The sequence below is a fragment of the Cricetulus griseus genome (assembly GCF_003668045.3).
Source record: "Cricetulus griseus strain 17A/GY chromosome 1 unlocalized genomic scaffold, alternate assembly CriGri-PICRH-1.0 chr1_1, whole genome shotgun sequence".
Taxonomy (NCBI): domain Eukaryota; kingdom Metazoa; phylum Chordata; class Mammalia; order Rodentia; family Cricetidae; genus Cricetulus; species Cricetulus griseus.
Genome location: NW_023276807.1, coordinates 100,710,277 through 100,726,586, shown reverse-complemented (window position 1 = coordinate 100,726,586; position 16,310 = coordinate 100,710,277). Strand labels below are relative to the sequence as shown.

Below are 16,310 nucleotides of genomic sequence, written 5' to 3'. Positions count from 1 at the left end.
TGCTTGCACTGAGAGAGAGGATATTCAGGCAGTGGGTATCTACAACCAAATCTGACTATAAAGAACTTTTTCTCTGTAGGTAGGTCTTTCCAGTCCTGCATTTTCCTGTCAAAAAGCCAAATTGGAAATTACCTTTAAAAAGCCCCGCCAGCTGGGCTGAGTCAGAGTTAGGCTTTTCTGCTGAAATCCATTCCTTGTGTTGGAGGATCTAATTCTAAAATTAGTAGTAAGCCAACTTAGAGCACTGAAATTTCTTGGAATAAGTACATCTGCCTTCTCATTACATCTTTCTAACTGTTCCCTGATGTGTAGAGAGAGGCTGTGGCTTAGGCAGCATTGGAAGAGACATCCCCTCCCCCCTTTTCTAGAAGCCATTAGTCTCCCTGGGCATTTTCCAGGCATTATGACCTGATTTAAGAAGACCCAAATCTGTGTCCGTCTTGCTCTGTGTGGTTTAGTTTGCACAGGGTGGTAGGAAAGCACTTCTTTCCAAAGCATGAAGTTCTGGTTGGACTAACGCACAGTCAGTTGAGACCTCATGGTGTTAGTCAAGCTACAGGGTGTGAACAGAACTTGCTAGAGGATAGACCTTCTATTATAACATGAACTCTTCCCGCCAGCCTGGTCCCATAGCCACATCAACCGCAAATGAACACACAAGACTTATATTAATTATAAAGCTGTTGGCCGTTGGCTATGGTTTCTTTTTGTTTGTTTGTTTGTTCTTCAAGACAGGGTTTCTCTGTGGCTTTGGAGGCTGTCCTGGAACTAGCTCTTACAGACCAGGCTGGTCTCGAACTCACAGAGATCCACCTGCCTCTGCCTCCCAAGTGATGGAATTTAAGGCACGCGCCACCAATGCCTGGCTGGCTATGGTTTTTTATTGGTTAGCTCTGACTTAATTATTAACCCATAACTACTAATCTGTGTATTTCCTCATGGCCTTATCTTACCGGAGAAAGGTCCAGGGACTTGTTACTCCTCTGGCGTCTTACATGTCGACTGCTCAGCACAGAGAAGAGAAGAGAGTGATTTCCTGTTTGTCCTTGCTTATGTTCTGATTCTGCCCAGCTACATCACTTCCTGCCTGTCTGTAGTCTGTATAGACTGCCAGACCTCTATGGTTAGCTAGTGGCAAGCTCCATTCTCTGACTCCCAGACAGGCTTTATTTGTGCAAGAAAGATACACCACATTTTATAGTCTGTGTCATGGATGTCACAGATTGTTTTGAAGATTTATTTATTATATATACAGTGTTTTTCGCATATATTCTTGCACACCAGAAGAGGGTACCAGATCTCATTACAGATGGTTGTGATGTAGTTGCTGGGAATTGAACTCAGTACCTCTATAAGAGCAACCAATGCTCCTCTGGGTTATCGATGTCTCTAGCCCCTGTGGTGGCTGATCTTAACCATAAAGTCACCTTTACCTTGCCTTCTGCTCTGTTTAGCTGGTAGGGCCAGGGGTGTAAAAGATGTTGAAATGGATGGAGGTTTGAATTAAGTAGTCACAAAGGTTGTGATATTCATTATTTGGTGTGTTAATTTTTCTCCTCCCAGAAATGGCCCTGAATTTGAAGCCAGGATCCGACAGAATGAGATCAACAACCCCAAGTTCAACTTTTTAAATCCCAATGACCCTTACCATGCCTACTACCGCCACAAGGTCAGCGAGTTTAAGGAGGGGAAGGCTCAGGAACCCTCAGCTGCCATCCCCAAGGTCATGCAGCAGCAGCAGCAAGCCACTCAACAACAGCTGCCCCAGAAGGTTTGGAACCCATCTCCTCTTTGTGGGTTAAGGAGGACATAAGGTGGGTGGGCATATCTGCTGTCCACCGTCATAGCCACCATGGACAGAAGTAAAATTACCCTCATGTTCCAGAAGCATTGATGATACATAGCACTTTTTGATCACTGGTTGGTCAAGCTCTGTGCTCTGGGTTCAGATCATGAAAAGCCCAACAGAACAACTGTTTAATAGATGGCAAAGGTGAGGCTTGTCTAAATACGAAATATTAATTCAAGGAGTAAGAATTAGTTGTAGTATGAAAACAAATTATGACCTGGATGAGCTAAGGGAGATACTGTAGCCTTGTGCCATTTCTTCCCTTTCGTTTGTGCTGTTTGGGCCCAGGGGTGTTGCAGAACTAGGGACAGTCAAAAATGTCAATGAAGATGGAAAGTGCAGTTTGTCTACTTTGTAGACAAACTGGTCTCTTCATTTTGCACCATTCCCAGACTTTTGTGGGAAAAGCAGCCTTTTGTTTAGCCATAAGAAATAAAAGTTGAAGTCATGTTTAAAGACCTTGCATTTCAGTTGCTGCTTGTAGGGCCTGAGTTTCTCGTTTATAAAAAGCATTCATAGTATCTGTTCTGTCTGCTTCAAGGTTCTCTTGGAGGGCCTTGATGTACTTTATACGGTGGGATTCACCACACATACACATGCACATGGGCCTTGCAGATTAGTTAGATTTTATAGCCTATTTCCTGTATATTTTTGCCACCTCTTTAGGCCTTTGATTTCAGGATGGGATCAGAGATGTAGATACTTAAAACAGATTAGGGAGTTGAGGCATAGTTGGATGAGACACCAATGCTCTTGGTTGCCAGTCTTCTTATAGCAAGTCCCAGTGATGCTTACAATGAATAAAACATTGGAGTCTTTGGACATTCTGTGGAGTTAATTTACTTCTGTTCTGTTCTTGTTCTACACTTTCTGTCTTAGGTCCAAGCCCAGGTGATCCAAGAGACCATAGTACCAAAGGAGCCCCCTCCTGAGTTTGAGTTCATTGCTGATCCCCCCTCCATCTCAGCCTTCGACCTGGATGTAGTGAAGCTGACAGCTCAGTTTGTGGCCAGGAATGGACGCCAGTTTCTGACCCAGCTGATGCAAAAAGAGCAGCGAAACTACCAGTTTGACTTTCTCCGCCCACAGCACAGCCTCTTCAATTACTTCACAAAGCTGGTGGAGCAGTATACCAAGGTGCTGGGTCAGGGCAGAGGATAGTGTCTCACCACTGGGAGTACAGCATTCACTCTGTCAGCAAGGGCACTTGCTTTGTGGAGTATCTGGGGGAATGTGAATCCCAACTTAATGTAAAATCTTGACTCTGCGAGCTCGAGCGCGTGCGTGCGTGTGTGCGTGTGTAAGACTGCAGGTGCTTTTGTGCCTTGCCATGGAACACACTTGGAGTCAGAACAGTGTTCAGTTCTTTCCTTCTACTGAGGATCAAACTTAGTACATCTGGTTTTCATAGCCTCACTATGTAACCCTAACCCTGGCTGACCTTGAGCTCACTATAAGGACCATTTTGGCCTCAAACTCAGAGATCCTCTTGTCTATGGGATTAAAGGCATGGGTCCCCACACCCAGCTTCTATCATTATTTCTTTAAGTCTTGTTATTACAGAGACATGTTTATAAAGTGTTAGTAGGTGACCATCTGCTGTGTGACAAGACTAGGTAGCACTAGCTGCTTTTAGGTGTTTGTACATTTTCACTTGTCTGCTGTATGGCCTGAGAAGCAAGCTCTTAACAGTTGCTTCCTATTTAATTTACCCTTGCAAAACTTTAGTGATGTTTCCCTAACTTTCACAAGCAGCAACAGACTAAGAAAGATGATTTCATGGAGCTACAGTTATTCCACAGGAATAGAATGTATAAGGCCCAGGGTCCACCACTGGAGGGATAAAAAGACAAAAAAGGAATGAAATGTGAAGTCATTCAGAAAATCTATGACTTCAAGTTAGTAAGTGTTACAACCTTTGTTATTTTTACCCTGTGGAGTAACTTACACTAGGAAAAGTTCATTATGAGTTTACTAATAATGAAAACATGCAGCATCTTCCCATTTGGTCCTGGTGATGTGTAGCCTGAGCTACAGACTGAAACTTCTTTGTTTGGTTTTGGGGGGATGGGCTTCTCTGTGTAACAGTCCTGGCTGTCCTGGAACTCATTCTGTAGGCCAGGCTGGCCTGGAACTCACTGAGATCCACCTGCCTCTGCCTCTGCCTCTGGAGTGCTGTGATTAACAGTGTTTGCTATCACTGTCTGGCTTTGAATCTGTATTTTAAAAAAGAATCTGACACAGCAATCTGGTATTTAAAATTAATCAGTTAACTGGGTGCAGTAGCTAACACTTTTAATCCTACCCAGCTCTAGGAAGATTGAGGCATGAGGATTACCAGGAGTTCCAGACCAGCATGAGCTCTTTGAGAGACTTTCTGCTTTAAAAATAATTTTTTTTTAAAATGAGTTATAAAGGCAACTCACAGTAGAGGTTTACCAATGGCACATTTTTCTTGTTTTCCTTTTTAGTGGAATGATCTACACATCTGTTCTTAATATTAGAAATAGTGTTAAAGATCTAAGTTGAAAGGACTCACATGGACTAGCTCTAAGTATAAAATTAAAAATATAAAAAACGTGTCTTTAGGCTGGGCATTGGCGGCTCACATCTTTAATCCCAGCACTCGGGAGGCAGAGGCAGGTGGATCTCTGAGTTCAAGGCCAGCCTGGTCTACAGAGTAAGTTCCAGGACAACCTCCAAAGCAATACAGAGAAACCCTGTTTTGAAAACAAACAAACCAAAAAACAAACATGTCTTTAGAATCTAGAATCTAATAGAACAATGACTGAAATCCAAAACCAAAGGGTTACTGTAAGTATACCGTATCAGGTTTTTGAGGGTTTTTGCATTTATTTATTTTTATTTTGCATGTATGAGTGTTGTATGTATATCTCTGCACCACTCCTGTGCCTGGTGCCATGGAGATTAGAAGAGGCCATCAGATCCCCTGGAACTAGAGTTACAGATGGTTGTGAGCTACCATATAGGTGCTGGGATTTGAACCCAGGTCCTCTGAAGAACAGCCACTGCTTTTAGCTGTATTGCAATTTCTTCAGCCCCATACTATCAGTTCTGAGTAAAGCCTGGGTTCAATTTGAACTGCTTCCATAGTTAGAAATCCTTAGTGTCTATATTGTTACTTTTGTGTTTCTTCCTCTAAATTTGGATATTGGCATTGACTCATAACTTGAAGGCACTGGTGTCTACCCATGGAACACTGTACTAGCAGGTAGATTCTAGGGATAAAGGTACAAGGGCAAGGCAAGGTAAAAAATTGTGCTGCTTTGTGAGTGGAAGTAGATATTGCTGGCACAATTGGAATGGTTAGAATAAAGGCAGTAAGTGTTCCATTTCTTAGTAAATGCACATTAGACGTTGGTTCTATTGAGAAGACAAATTCTTAGTTGGGTGGAGAATACAGGTGAGGTGTCGGGGGGGGGGGTGGTTCAGATGGAGATATATACTCTAAAAAGGCAGGGGATGGAAATACTGGAGAATAGGGAGGAGGTGGTTTTGGTCTTGAGCAGAACAGCAGAGGAGGACTGAATAACATTTTCAAAATTACAGGAGCACGTCAGTGTCATTTAATGTAGCATGTTCTGGGTAACCTGCCAATGGTTTGTGTACTTTACTGGGAGTCCTGGAAATGGCCTTCTCTCGAGTGGTGGTGTCGATATTTTGAGAAGGAAAAACAAGTTCTAGTTGTTAAAAAACTTGCATAAAGTCCGACATGTAGATCTGGAATTGTGGTTGAGAATCCATCTCTTATGTCCTGTGATGGGCCCAGCAAGGCTAACTCTTTGTTTTATACTGTGATATACTGACAGTTGCTCTAATTCTCTTTCAGATCTTGATTCCACCCAAAGGCTTATTTGCGAAGCTCAAGAAAGAGGCTGAAAATCCCCGAGAAGTTTTGGACCAGGTAAACACAGGATTTCCTGCTACCAGGTACCAATGCAGCAGGTTCTTTGTGTGGGTTTTGTTTTTGTTTAGAAACTGTCTTTGAGTCAGTACAGGTTGACCTTTCCTAATCTGAAATTTAAAACACTCTGAAATCCGAAACTTTTGAGTGCCCATGTGACACTAGAAATTCAAAATTCCACATCTGACCTCGTGTGATGGGTCACTTTCAAAATGCAGGTTCACTAACATTGTATAAAATTAATCCCTTCAGGGGGCTGGAGAGATGGCTCAGCGGTTAAGAGTACTGACTGTTCTTCTAGAGGACCCGGCTTCAATTCCCAGCACCCATATGGCAGCTTACAACTGTCTGTAGCTCTTGTTGTAGGGAATCTAACACTTCACCCCACTGCACATAAAAAAAGGTTAAATAAATTATTTAAAAGAAAAATGAACCCCTTCAGGCCATGTATATGAGGTGCTTATAGAAAATAATGACTTTCAGGTTTAGACATCTGGTGCATCTCATTCATCATGTATATGAAAATATTCCAAAATTAGACATACTTCTGGTCCCAAAGCATCTCAGAAAAGGGCTAGTCAGCCTGGACCTAGTTGTAGGGTGCTGAGAAGAAAGACCTTGTGACTACAGAGGCCATCCAGAAGTTTAGCGGGTTTCTCTTCCCTACTTCAGGCAGAAACTACCTCCCGAGCAGATCCTCGGGTGAGAGAGGTAGTAGGTGTCTTTTGAAGTCACCAGGTTCTCACAATTGAGCAGACGTGGTTTGTGCTGGTTTGTTTTAACTGTGAGATGGCTGTTTCAGACTCTTAGATTGAGGCTGCTTTTGTATATACCAGGTTTTCTTCTTAATATTTTAAAATGTTTGTGTCTCACCTCTAATCCCAGAATAAGTTCAGGGCCACTCAGGGATACAGAGTGAGACCCTTGTCTCAAAAACACAAAGTGCTCCCCCACAAAAAAAGTTTTTGATAGCTTCATACAAGTATATGCTATTTTTTAGATATCTTCGTCTCCCCTTACTCTTTCATTTCCCTTGCCTCTTCCATTGAAACCCTTTTCAATAAGGTCTCCTCCTTTCATTTCATCTTTTGTGTGGCCCTACTGTGTTTGTTGGAGTTGCTTACACAAACATGGGATGAGAGATTATTTACTGGAGTGTGGCCAACCTGTCAGTGACTACACCACTAAAGAAAATGACACCCTTACCTAAGCCACCCTTCACTGCCAGTATTTCCTCAAGGAGGAATGCCCATCCTCCATTTGTGATGAACTGCTAATGGGTCCAGTATTGTGTAGGTAACCACAGCTGCAGTGAGTTGATGAGTACAAAGGCTTTGTTGTGTCCAGAAGATGTCTTTTTGCTGTACATTTCCCCATCTTCTGGTTCTTACATTCTTTCTACTCCCTGGCCTATAAATATTCACTGAGCCTTGGAAGGGGTGATATGAATGTCCTCTTAAGGGCTGCACATCACCACTGCCATTTACCCTTGACATGCGACCGGTCTTTGCATTTGATCATAGTCCCTGCTTTAACTGCCACAAAGTTTAATAAGAAGTTGCTCTGTTGAGAACCAATCATGATATAAACATTGAACACTTTAACAATATGACTATCTAACAAAAGAGACAAAAAAGGTGACAGGTTCCCCCTAGAGCCTATGGCACTTGCAGCTCTTGACAAGGTTTACAGTACCACTTACTAGGTTTTCATGCACATTTACTACAAGAGAGTTTGCGGCTGTGAGCCTGGAGCCCTTTGCCAACTCTGGAACACTAAAGTTTCCCCTTGTGAGCATAGTTGCATCTTGGTCTGAAGGCAATGCCCTGAAGCATCATTGGAGGCACCTTGCTATGTTCTATCCTCACAGGTGTGCTATCGAGTAGAATGGGCCAAATTCCAGGAGCGTGAGAGAAAGAAGGAAGAAGAAGAGAAAGAGAAGGAGCGGGTGGCCTATGCTCAGATCGACTGGCATGATTTTGTCGTGGTGGAGACAGTGGATTTCCAACCCAATGAGCAAGGTAGGTAGGTCGAGAAGAGAACGCCTCCAGGAACTCTGGCGCTCCCAGGGAGCTGCAGAACCAGGCACAGGACTTCATTACTGTTTTTTCCCTCTGTTTCAGAAGGGGAAACATCGTTCATTTGCCCAAGTTAAATGCAATTCATCAGCTGGTTACCATGTTAGACTCTGATGTCCTCTGCAGATAATAAAATTAGACAATTCCTAGTCTTTGGGTAGCTCACAGACAGGACAAGGAATTTCTTCTTGTTATTGTGTTCTTTGTTTTTGTTTTTTTCTTTTTTCTTTTTCTTTTTTTTTTTTTAGGAGACAGGGCATATTAATCAGGGTTTTCTAGAGGAACAGAACTGATAGAATGAATCTGTATACATAAAAGGGGAGTTTATTAGAGTGACTTACAGGCTGTGATCTAGCTAGTCCAACAATGGCTGTTTCTAGACAGAAAGTCCAGGAGAGTGGATGTCTTAGCTGGTCTTCATTATCTTTGGAATCCTGACTAGGGAAAGAATGCCTCAGTAGCAGGTTGGCAAGCTTTCCATCAAGAGTCAGGGCAAGTAGGCAAAAAGCAAAATCTTCTTTCCATGGCTTCCAAAAGAAGGTGTGGCCCAGATTTAGATTGGCTCTTCCCTAAAATGATTAGTCCAAAAAAAAAATTTCCTCACAGGTCCAGCTGCTTGGGTTTTAGTTAATTCCAGATGTAGTTAAGTTGACAACCAAGAATAATCATCAAGCTAGGTCTCTGTAGCCCTGGCTATCCTAGAACTGGTGTAAAACCAGGCTGACTACAAACTTACAGAAAATCCACTTGCCTCAGCGCTCCTTCCAAGTGTTAGGAATGAAGGTGCTTGACACCATACCCAACTCAGAATGCTTTTGACCCCGTCTTACCCCTTTTAGGAAACTTCCCACCCCCAACAACACCAGAGGAATTGGGAGCCCGAATCCTCATTCAAGAGCGCTATGAGAAGTTTGGGGAAAGTGAGGAAGTGGAGATGGAGGTTGAGTCTGACGAGGAAGATGAGAAGCAAGAAAAGGCTGAGGAGGCTCCTTCCCAACTGGACCAGGATACTCAAGTACAGGACATGGATGAGGTAAATTCTCAGGTGGTTTTAACCTGATCTTTCTCCTGGAGACCAGGAAGTTGGGGGACGCTCTCCTGGTCTAAGGTTCCGCTCTTTGAGACTCAAAAGATTTTGAGTTCTGGAGAAGGCCAGACTGGCTGCTGCTGTTTTAAGTCCAGGCAGCCCAACACACTCCAGCAACAAAGACCAATTCATAGGAAAGATCTCGAAGCTGTGCCAGCCTTGTAGTCTATTGCTTTCCCTTTGGCTTGGCATCCCTGATCCCAACCCACCCTCCACCAGCCCTGTTAAGGGATCCATATCACCCTGTGTTTTGATGCCTTTCTAGCACTCAGGCCTAAAGGATCACTAGTTCCCAAGCTTGTCTAAATGTAGCCTACACGTCCTTTCAGACATTTCTACCCTCTTCCAGCATAGTCCTCCAAGTAGGCACAGAATCCTGAGCCAAGCTGCTTTCCCTGTTCTGAAAGAATTTGTGTATAGCTTGAGAAGAAAGGGCCCCAGTGTCTGTGGGAATTGACTTTTTCTCTCCCTCCCAGCATTGCTCTGGGAGCAGCTACCATTGAGCGCTGACTTGGCTCCTGTATTCTTCTGTGTGTTAAGTGCCTTTGGCCTCTTGGGATTGCCTGGTGCCAGCCGCTGGAAATGCCTGGGAGGAGTGTTAGCACCATGGTCCCTGATGCTCCCATTCATGTTGTGAGGAAACAGCTTGGCTTGCTGCCAGTTGACCTCAGCTGCTCCAGAAGGCTTAGCACATGGATGCTGGCTGCAGGGACCAAGGCTCCTTGCCACCCTGAGAGCCACAGTCTTGAGCTTTGGGGACGCACCCTTTCATCTCCTGAGTTATGCTACTGCTTTGCTTTTTAGGGCTCAGATGATGATGAAGAAGGACAGAAAGTGCCTCCACCCCCGGAGACACCCATGCCTCCACCTCTGCCCCCAACTCCAGACCAAGTCATTGTGCGAAAGGACTATGATCCCAAAGGTAGGGCCTGTGTCCCAGTCCTTGTGCTGCTAAAGAAAGTCCTGCATGGTCTTGTGTGTTCTTCAGGTGGGCTGTTTCTAGGAGGGCTTGAGGTAACCCCTAGGTTACAAGCCTTTTGATAAGAAACTAGAGTGTAGTCATTTCCAGTTTCAGGTTTCTGGTGTAAAAGTGGCACTAAAGAGATGTTTCCAGTGAATGATGTTTGAATGTATTGCTTTCTTAACCTCAGCTACTATCCAGAATTCTCACTTAGTTATCTGTTTCCTTTTAGCTTCTAAGCCCCTTCCTCCAGCTCCTGCTCCTGATGAATATCTTGTATCCCCCATCACTGGGGAGAAGATTCCTGCCAGCAAAATGCAAGAGCACATGCGTATTGGGCTTCTTGACCCCCGCTGGCTGGAGCAGCGGGATCGCTCCATCCGAGAGAAACAGAGTGATGATGAGGTTTATGCACCAGGTGAGCGGGAGGTTCCCAGCCCATAGCTTCCTTTATGTAGACACAGAACAGTTGAGGTCAGTGAGAATTTGGGAGATAGGTGCAGCCTATGATACTGTAAAAGAAATTTGTATTTTCCAGAACACTGTATAGGGAAGTCCTCCAAAGACTGGTACTGACCAGCTGTCACATGCCTGTTGATAATTCCATAACAAGATACTGGCAATAGCTGGGAGGGATACTTAGTCATTTGCTCTCTTGGACAGACTTGTGATTCAAATTCTGTCTCCTGGAGTGACACTCACTAGTCTTATTGCTAAAGCCAAAGCAAGAGGATAGGGCTGCACATGGTGGCACATGCCTTTAAACCCAGCATTCTGGAGGCAGAGGCAGGTGGAGCTCTGTGAGTAGAGGCCAGCCTGGTCTACATGGAGAATTCCAGAACAGTCAGCACCACATAGAGTCACAAAACAAAACAAAAAACAACGCAGCAGTATAGGAAGGGGACTGCCAAAGGCTAGAGACTGGGTCTTTAGTCCTGTTAATAAGAGTTGGACAAGTACCAGGTCTTTAGGCTTACTGCTTCTCTGGCAACCCTCCCCAGACAAAGAATGAGTGACATGTTAGAGCTGACAGGCAGCCTGTATTGTGAATCCAGCCTCCACACTCCATTTCCAGAAAGCTGCTGACTTGTCAGAAGGGCACCAGGCCTAGCTTCTCTTTCTCTCCGTTCTGTTGTTGTACACAGGTCTGGATATTGAGAGTAGCTTAAAGCAGTTGGCTGAGCGCCGTACTGACATCTTTGGGGTAGAAGAAACAGCCATTGGTAAGAAGATTGGTGAAGAAGAGATCCAGAAGCCAGAAGAAAAGGTGCAGTTCCCATGAGTCCTAGTGCCTTCCCTGCTTTCTGTCTCCTTCATGTCGGCTCAGTTCCAGGAGTCCTGACAAGCTGTGTCTTTGTATTCCCATGCAGGTGACTTGGGATGGCCATTCAGGCAGCATGGCCCGGACCCAGCAGGCTGCCCAGGCCAACATCACCCTCCAGGAGCAGATTGAGGCCATCCATAAGGCAAAGGGCCTAGTGCCAGAAGATGACACTAAGGAGAAAATTGGCCCTAGCAAGCCCAATGAAATTCCCCAGCAGCCGCCACCACCATCTTCAGCCACCAATATTCCCAGCTCAGCACCCCCCATCACATCAGTGCCCCGGCCACCTGCGGTGAGTCAGAAGCTACCCTGTGACCAAGTGTTCTCAACTTAGGTCCTTATGGTGGGATGATGCTAGTGTCTGGAAAGGGTAACTGTTTTAGAGTACGGCTAGTTTGTCAAGTTGAAACAAACTTCTAGTTTTGTCTTCCACTGCAGAGCAGAATTGGAATAGGGAGTATGCTAAGTAACGAAACAGATTTAAGGCAAAGAAGGGCTGTGGGCTTAATGGGTCTTTGAGAACTGATGGCCTGTATCCAGAAGATCAAGTCAAGGTCAACCTCTGAAGTGGTGTTGTCTACCATGAAGAGTTGGTTCTGAACCACCAAGCCCCACGTAGAAAGAGTATTACCCTGGAACTCCATATAGCAAGATGCTATATGGGCCTGATGTGAGACTTTAGTCTCAGTGATGCCAGCTGTACAACCCCCATCCTGAATGGCCAGTTGTTGTGCCCTTGAAGCTTAGCCTTGGTTTTCTGTGACTTGTGTGTCTCCTCCCACCCTCAGATGCCGCCTCCAGTTCGTACCACTGTTGTATCTGCGGTACCTGTCATGCCCCGGCCACCCATGGCCTCTGTAGTCCGACTGCCTCCAGGCTCAGTGATTGCCCCCATGCCACCCATCATCCATGCACCTAGGATCAACGTGGTACCCATGCCTCCCGCTGCACCTCCTATTATGGCACCTCGCCCACCTCCCATGATTGTGCCAACAGGTCAGTCTGAGTGTGGTTTTCATCTGTTGGGTCACTCCACAGAGCCATGGCTGGTGTTCATGGCAACTATTCCCACTGGGTATCAATCCAAAGGAAATACAAACTAGGAACTGGGAGCCATAGTTACTGAGGAAGTCAAGAAACTGCGATGGCATAGCTATAGCTAGTGTGTCTACGTTTGGTGGCCAGGTGCTTAACAGGCTCACAAGCCTGACAATTGACTCTTGTCTGGCTGATCTTGCCCTGCCTCTAGTCCTCTGCTGCTTAATCTGGAAAGCCTCCCAAGGCTCCCTGCCAGGAAACCTGTTGAGTGCCAGACTTATCAAAGCAGGGCACTTTATACCTCTAAGGAGCAAAGCCTTTAATGTCTCCCCAGTCCTGCCTCCTGAGCCTCTGAACCCCTTCTGTACTCATTGGGTGGCTGTGCCTTGTCTTTGCAGCCTTTGTGCCTGCCCCACCTGTGGCTCCAGTCCCAGCCCCAGCACCAATGCCTCCTGTACACCCCCCACCTCCTATGGAAGATGAGCCTCCATCTAAGAAACTCAAGACTGAGGACAGCCTCATGCCTGAGGAAGAGTTCCTGCGCAGGAACAAGGTTTGTGATCCAGAATGCTGCCTGTTCTCCCGAGTTCCTGGCAGCATCATGGGATGCCCAGGCCCCAGCTGTGTTCCCCTACCATGCTGTTAGCTTCTGGGGTATGTGTGTAACGTGAGGTCAACAGCTGGGGGAACAGAAAGTTGTAGAGGTAGTGGTTCTGGTACTATGGACTCTTGTTAGAATCTAGTATGGAGATGCAGCTGAGTGAAGTGCCAGGAGCACTATACTAAATCTGGGCACGGTTCTTAAATACAGTTCTACCTCCAGCCCTGGGATTCTAGAACAAAGATCCTACCTTGGCCTGCTGGTCCCTAGGAAAGCATTAGGATTCAATGAGGAGACAGAAAGAATCCCATCTCCCACTAGATTTGCCCCATGAGTTTGACCAAATAGTTTTCCTAAGACTAGAATCTATTTTCTTTCTTCTTTGTTTTTTTTTTTTTTTTTTTTTTTTTTTTTTTTTTTTTTTTTCCCCTGAGTACTGGGATTAAAGGCATGTGCCACCACCGTCAGACTAGAATCTATTTCTTGAGCACCTACCAAAGGTTCAGACTATTCTCTGTTTAAAAGTGTCCCGAGCAGCCTGTTTCACAGGCAAGTAGCATTGAGCTCCGGTGTCTTGTCCACTCTGGAGCTAGTTGTGAACCCAGTACCTCACAGACCACATTATTTACTCTACTGGTCCTTGGGGTTGTAGAATGTTTTCACCTTAGTTCCATATTAACTGTAAAGCAAGACAGGTATATTTAAGGAAGGGAAAGGGGGAAAGGAAACTGAGCATAGTAATATATACTTAAAATCTCAGCACTCTAGAGGCAGAACGATTAAGACCAGCCTGGGCTACATATGAAACCCTGTCTAAAAACTAAAAAAAGAAAAAAGAAAGCCTTACATGGTGTGTCACAAGTAGCATCAATAGTAAATGGGCCAGAGGGACAGTAGTCATTGTTTGGATGGGCCCACTATTAGTAGAGCGTAGTTTCTGGTTGGCTTGGAGTTCTCCAAGCATAATGTGCACTCCATTTTGCAGGGTCCAGTGTCCATCAAAGTGCAGGTACCCAACATGCAGGATAAGACAGAATGGAAGCTGAATGGGCAAGGGCTGGTCTTCACTCTGCCACTCACAGACCAGGTATGTGTTGCCACCCCCAATTGTTACAGGTGCTTAGCCAATGGGTTGTTTTTTCCAGCTGGTCTTAGCAAGGGAATGAATGACCTTTCTTTGGTCCCACAGGTCTCTGTCATCAAAGTGAAGATTCATGAAGCCACAGGCATGCCTGCAGGGAAACAGAAACTACAGTATGAAGTAAGCCAGGGTAACCCCAGTCCTGTCCATTAGGTTCCAACACCTCTGTCATCCCAGAAACAATCTTCTGTTACAAAGTAGGATAGAGAGAGACCTGGATGTGGCCATCTGAGTCCATCCTAGAAATAATACAGGTGGGATACTGGGGCAGGTGAACCTGACAGTGCAGGATTCTGACAGCATAGTCTAATGCAGGGTCTAAAAACCTTTTAGAGCTGGATGGGGACCAGCCCAGTGATGTGATCTTAGCCTGGCCCTCTCTGCAAAGGGGGTCTTCCAGGTCTTCTGGTGCCTCATCTCTTCTGTAAAATGAGGGTGTTGAATTAGGTAATCACTAAAAGTCCTATGACCTGAGAAGTTGGCTGTTTCTTGGAGTCGGTCATGGGTAGCATCTTGGGAGTTGAAAATTGAACCAGGTGTTGACTAAAGGTCCCTTATGTTTGTCAATATCAGTTAGAAGGAAAAAGTGTTCTAGAAGAAGCCAAAGTTCCATAATCCACTGACCTGACCTTCCCTTTAGCATCCATATTGGTGAAGTCTAGAATATTAACAGCTAAGCTCAGTTGTGTGAGGCTGCATTGATGTGGTCAAAGACAGGTGCCATACCTAAGACGTTTGTTTGTATTCCAGGGCATTTTCATCAAGGATTCCAACTCCCTGGCTTACTACAACATGGCCAGTGGTGCTGTCATCCACTTGGCCCTCAAGGAGAGAGGCGGCAGGAAGAAGTAGTGAAGAGATACCTACAGTTGGGCTCCTGCATTGGACCTCTTCTTTTACCACCACTTCCAGGAGCTTTTCTGGGACCTCAGGCACAGCCCGTGTATTTGTTTCCCTCTTAATCAGTTTCGAAATTCACCTTGTCATTTAGGAGAGGTGTTGCCCATTATCTAACCTGACATGGGTAAGAATAGCAGAGCTTTCTAAGCCAGTCTGTGGAATGATTTCTTGTTAGGTTCTGAATTTGAGATCCTTCAGGAAGCCCATTAGGAATTCAAAACTCAGTGTTTCCTACAGGATAGTTTCATAATACCGAGTGATGTTTGGCGGATAGAATATGGTTACTGTCATCATTTTATATCATGCTTTGGTTTCTAATCTCTTGAAGCCAAGCATGGTACATGCATGCTTGTAATCCTGGGACTTGGGAGGTTTAGGCAGGAGAATTAGATGTTCAGAGTTACCCTCAACTGTACAGCTTGAGGCCCACCTGGGCTGTGGGAGATACTGTGTTAAAAAATATTTTTAAAAATTAAAAACAAAACACCTCTTGGACCCTCATAGAAACAGTTTATTAAGATCTGACTCTTGGCCAAGTGTGCCTACCACCTAGTACTGTGGAGCTCTTGGGGTCTCAGTAGTTATGGTCTCTGTATATAAATTTTTGCTGCCGTCATTAGTCTTTCTTCTGAAAATCATCATGGGCTGGGGAGGTGGCTTGATGAATAAAGTGCTTATGGTGCAAGAATCCATTGTAAAAGCCACTAGCACAAACTGCTGTAACCCTTGTGCACTGGGAGATCGAAGACTAAGCCAGAATCATCTGGAGCAGGCCCGTGAACACTAGACCGTCTCTAAAGCTAGATGGAAGGCAAGGCCTGACATCCATGAATGTCTTCTGGTCTCATATGTGCCATGACACACCTCTACAAGAAACACACATTTTATATTTGTGAAACATTGGGACCCTCCAACATGCAGTATCCCACAGAACAAGGACCACCACAATAGCAGTTTTCTTCAAATCTAGAATCACCCATGAACTGATTGGCATAGTGGTTTTAGGTTAGGTGCTTCATTCAGTGTGATCAAAGGGTATTGTTTATGATGTGTGTTATTAATTATGCCAAGTCTATGTGCTTATCTAAGGGCCTCAAATTTAGTTTACTACCTAACGTGTTTTGTTGTTAGGGTTTTGTTGTTGTTGTTCTTTTTTTATTTGTTTTATTTTGAGACAGCTGGCCTGGACTTGCTATATAGACCAGGTTGGCTTTGAATGTACAGAAATCAGCTTGCCACTGCCTCTCAAATACTGGGATTAAAGACATAAGTTGTCAGACCTGACACTGCTTCCTGTTCAAGCACTTGTGTGGTAGTCCTTATGTGATTTTTCTTGTTTGAGGTACCAGAGGCAAGTCACATTCCCACAATCACATGGTTCAAAGATGAAGAATATGTGCAAAACA

General features: G+C 44.8%; 1 protein-coding gene across 1 annotated transcript in view; it reads left to right on the top strand.

The window, feature by feature from the left end:
* Sf3a1 (splicing factor 3a subunit 1) overlaps positions 1-16,310 on the top strand; it is a 23,079-nt gene extending 6,769 nt beyond the window's left edge. The window contains exons 3-16 of the mRNA XM_027387319.2: positions 1,564-1,771; positions 2,729-2,986; positions 5,700-5,774; positions 7,645-7,795; positions 8,692-8,885; positions 9,744-9,861; positions 10,133-10,318; positions 11,046-11,167; positions 11,271-11,516; positions 12,013-12,220; positions 12,661-12,815; positions 13,849-13,950; positions 14,053-14,124; positions 14,755-16,310. Of these exons, the coding sequence (XP_027243120.1) occupies positions 1,564-1,771; positions 2,729-2,986; positions 5,700-5,774; positions 7,645-7,795; positions 8,692-8,885; positions 9,744-9,861; positions 10,133-10,318; positions 11,046-11,167; positions 11,271-11,516; positions 12,013-12,220; positions 12,661-12,815; positions 13,849-13,950; positions 14,053-14,124; positions 14,755-14,856 (2,197 nt within the window). The 3' untranslated portion in view covers positions 14,857-16,310. The remainder of the gene's footprint in view (positions 1-1,563; positions 1,772-2,728; positions 2,987-5,699; positions 5,775-7,644; positions 7,796-8,691; positions 8,886-9,743; positions 9,862-10,132; positions 10,319-11,045; positions 11,168-11,270; positions 11,517-12,012; positions 12,221-12,660; positions 12,816-13,848; positions 13,951-14,052; positions 14,125-14,754) is intronic.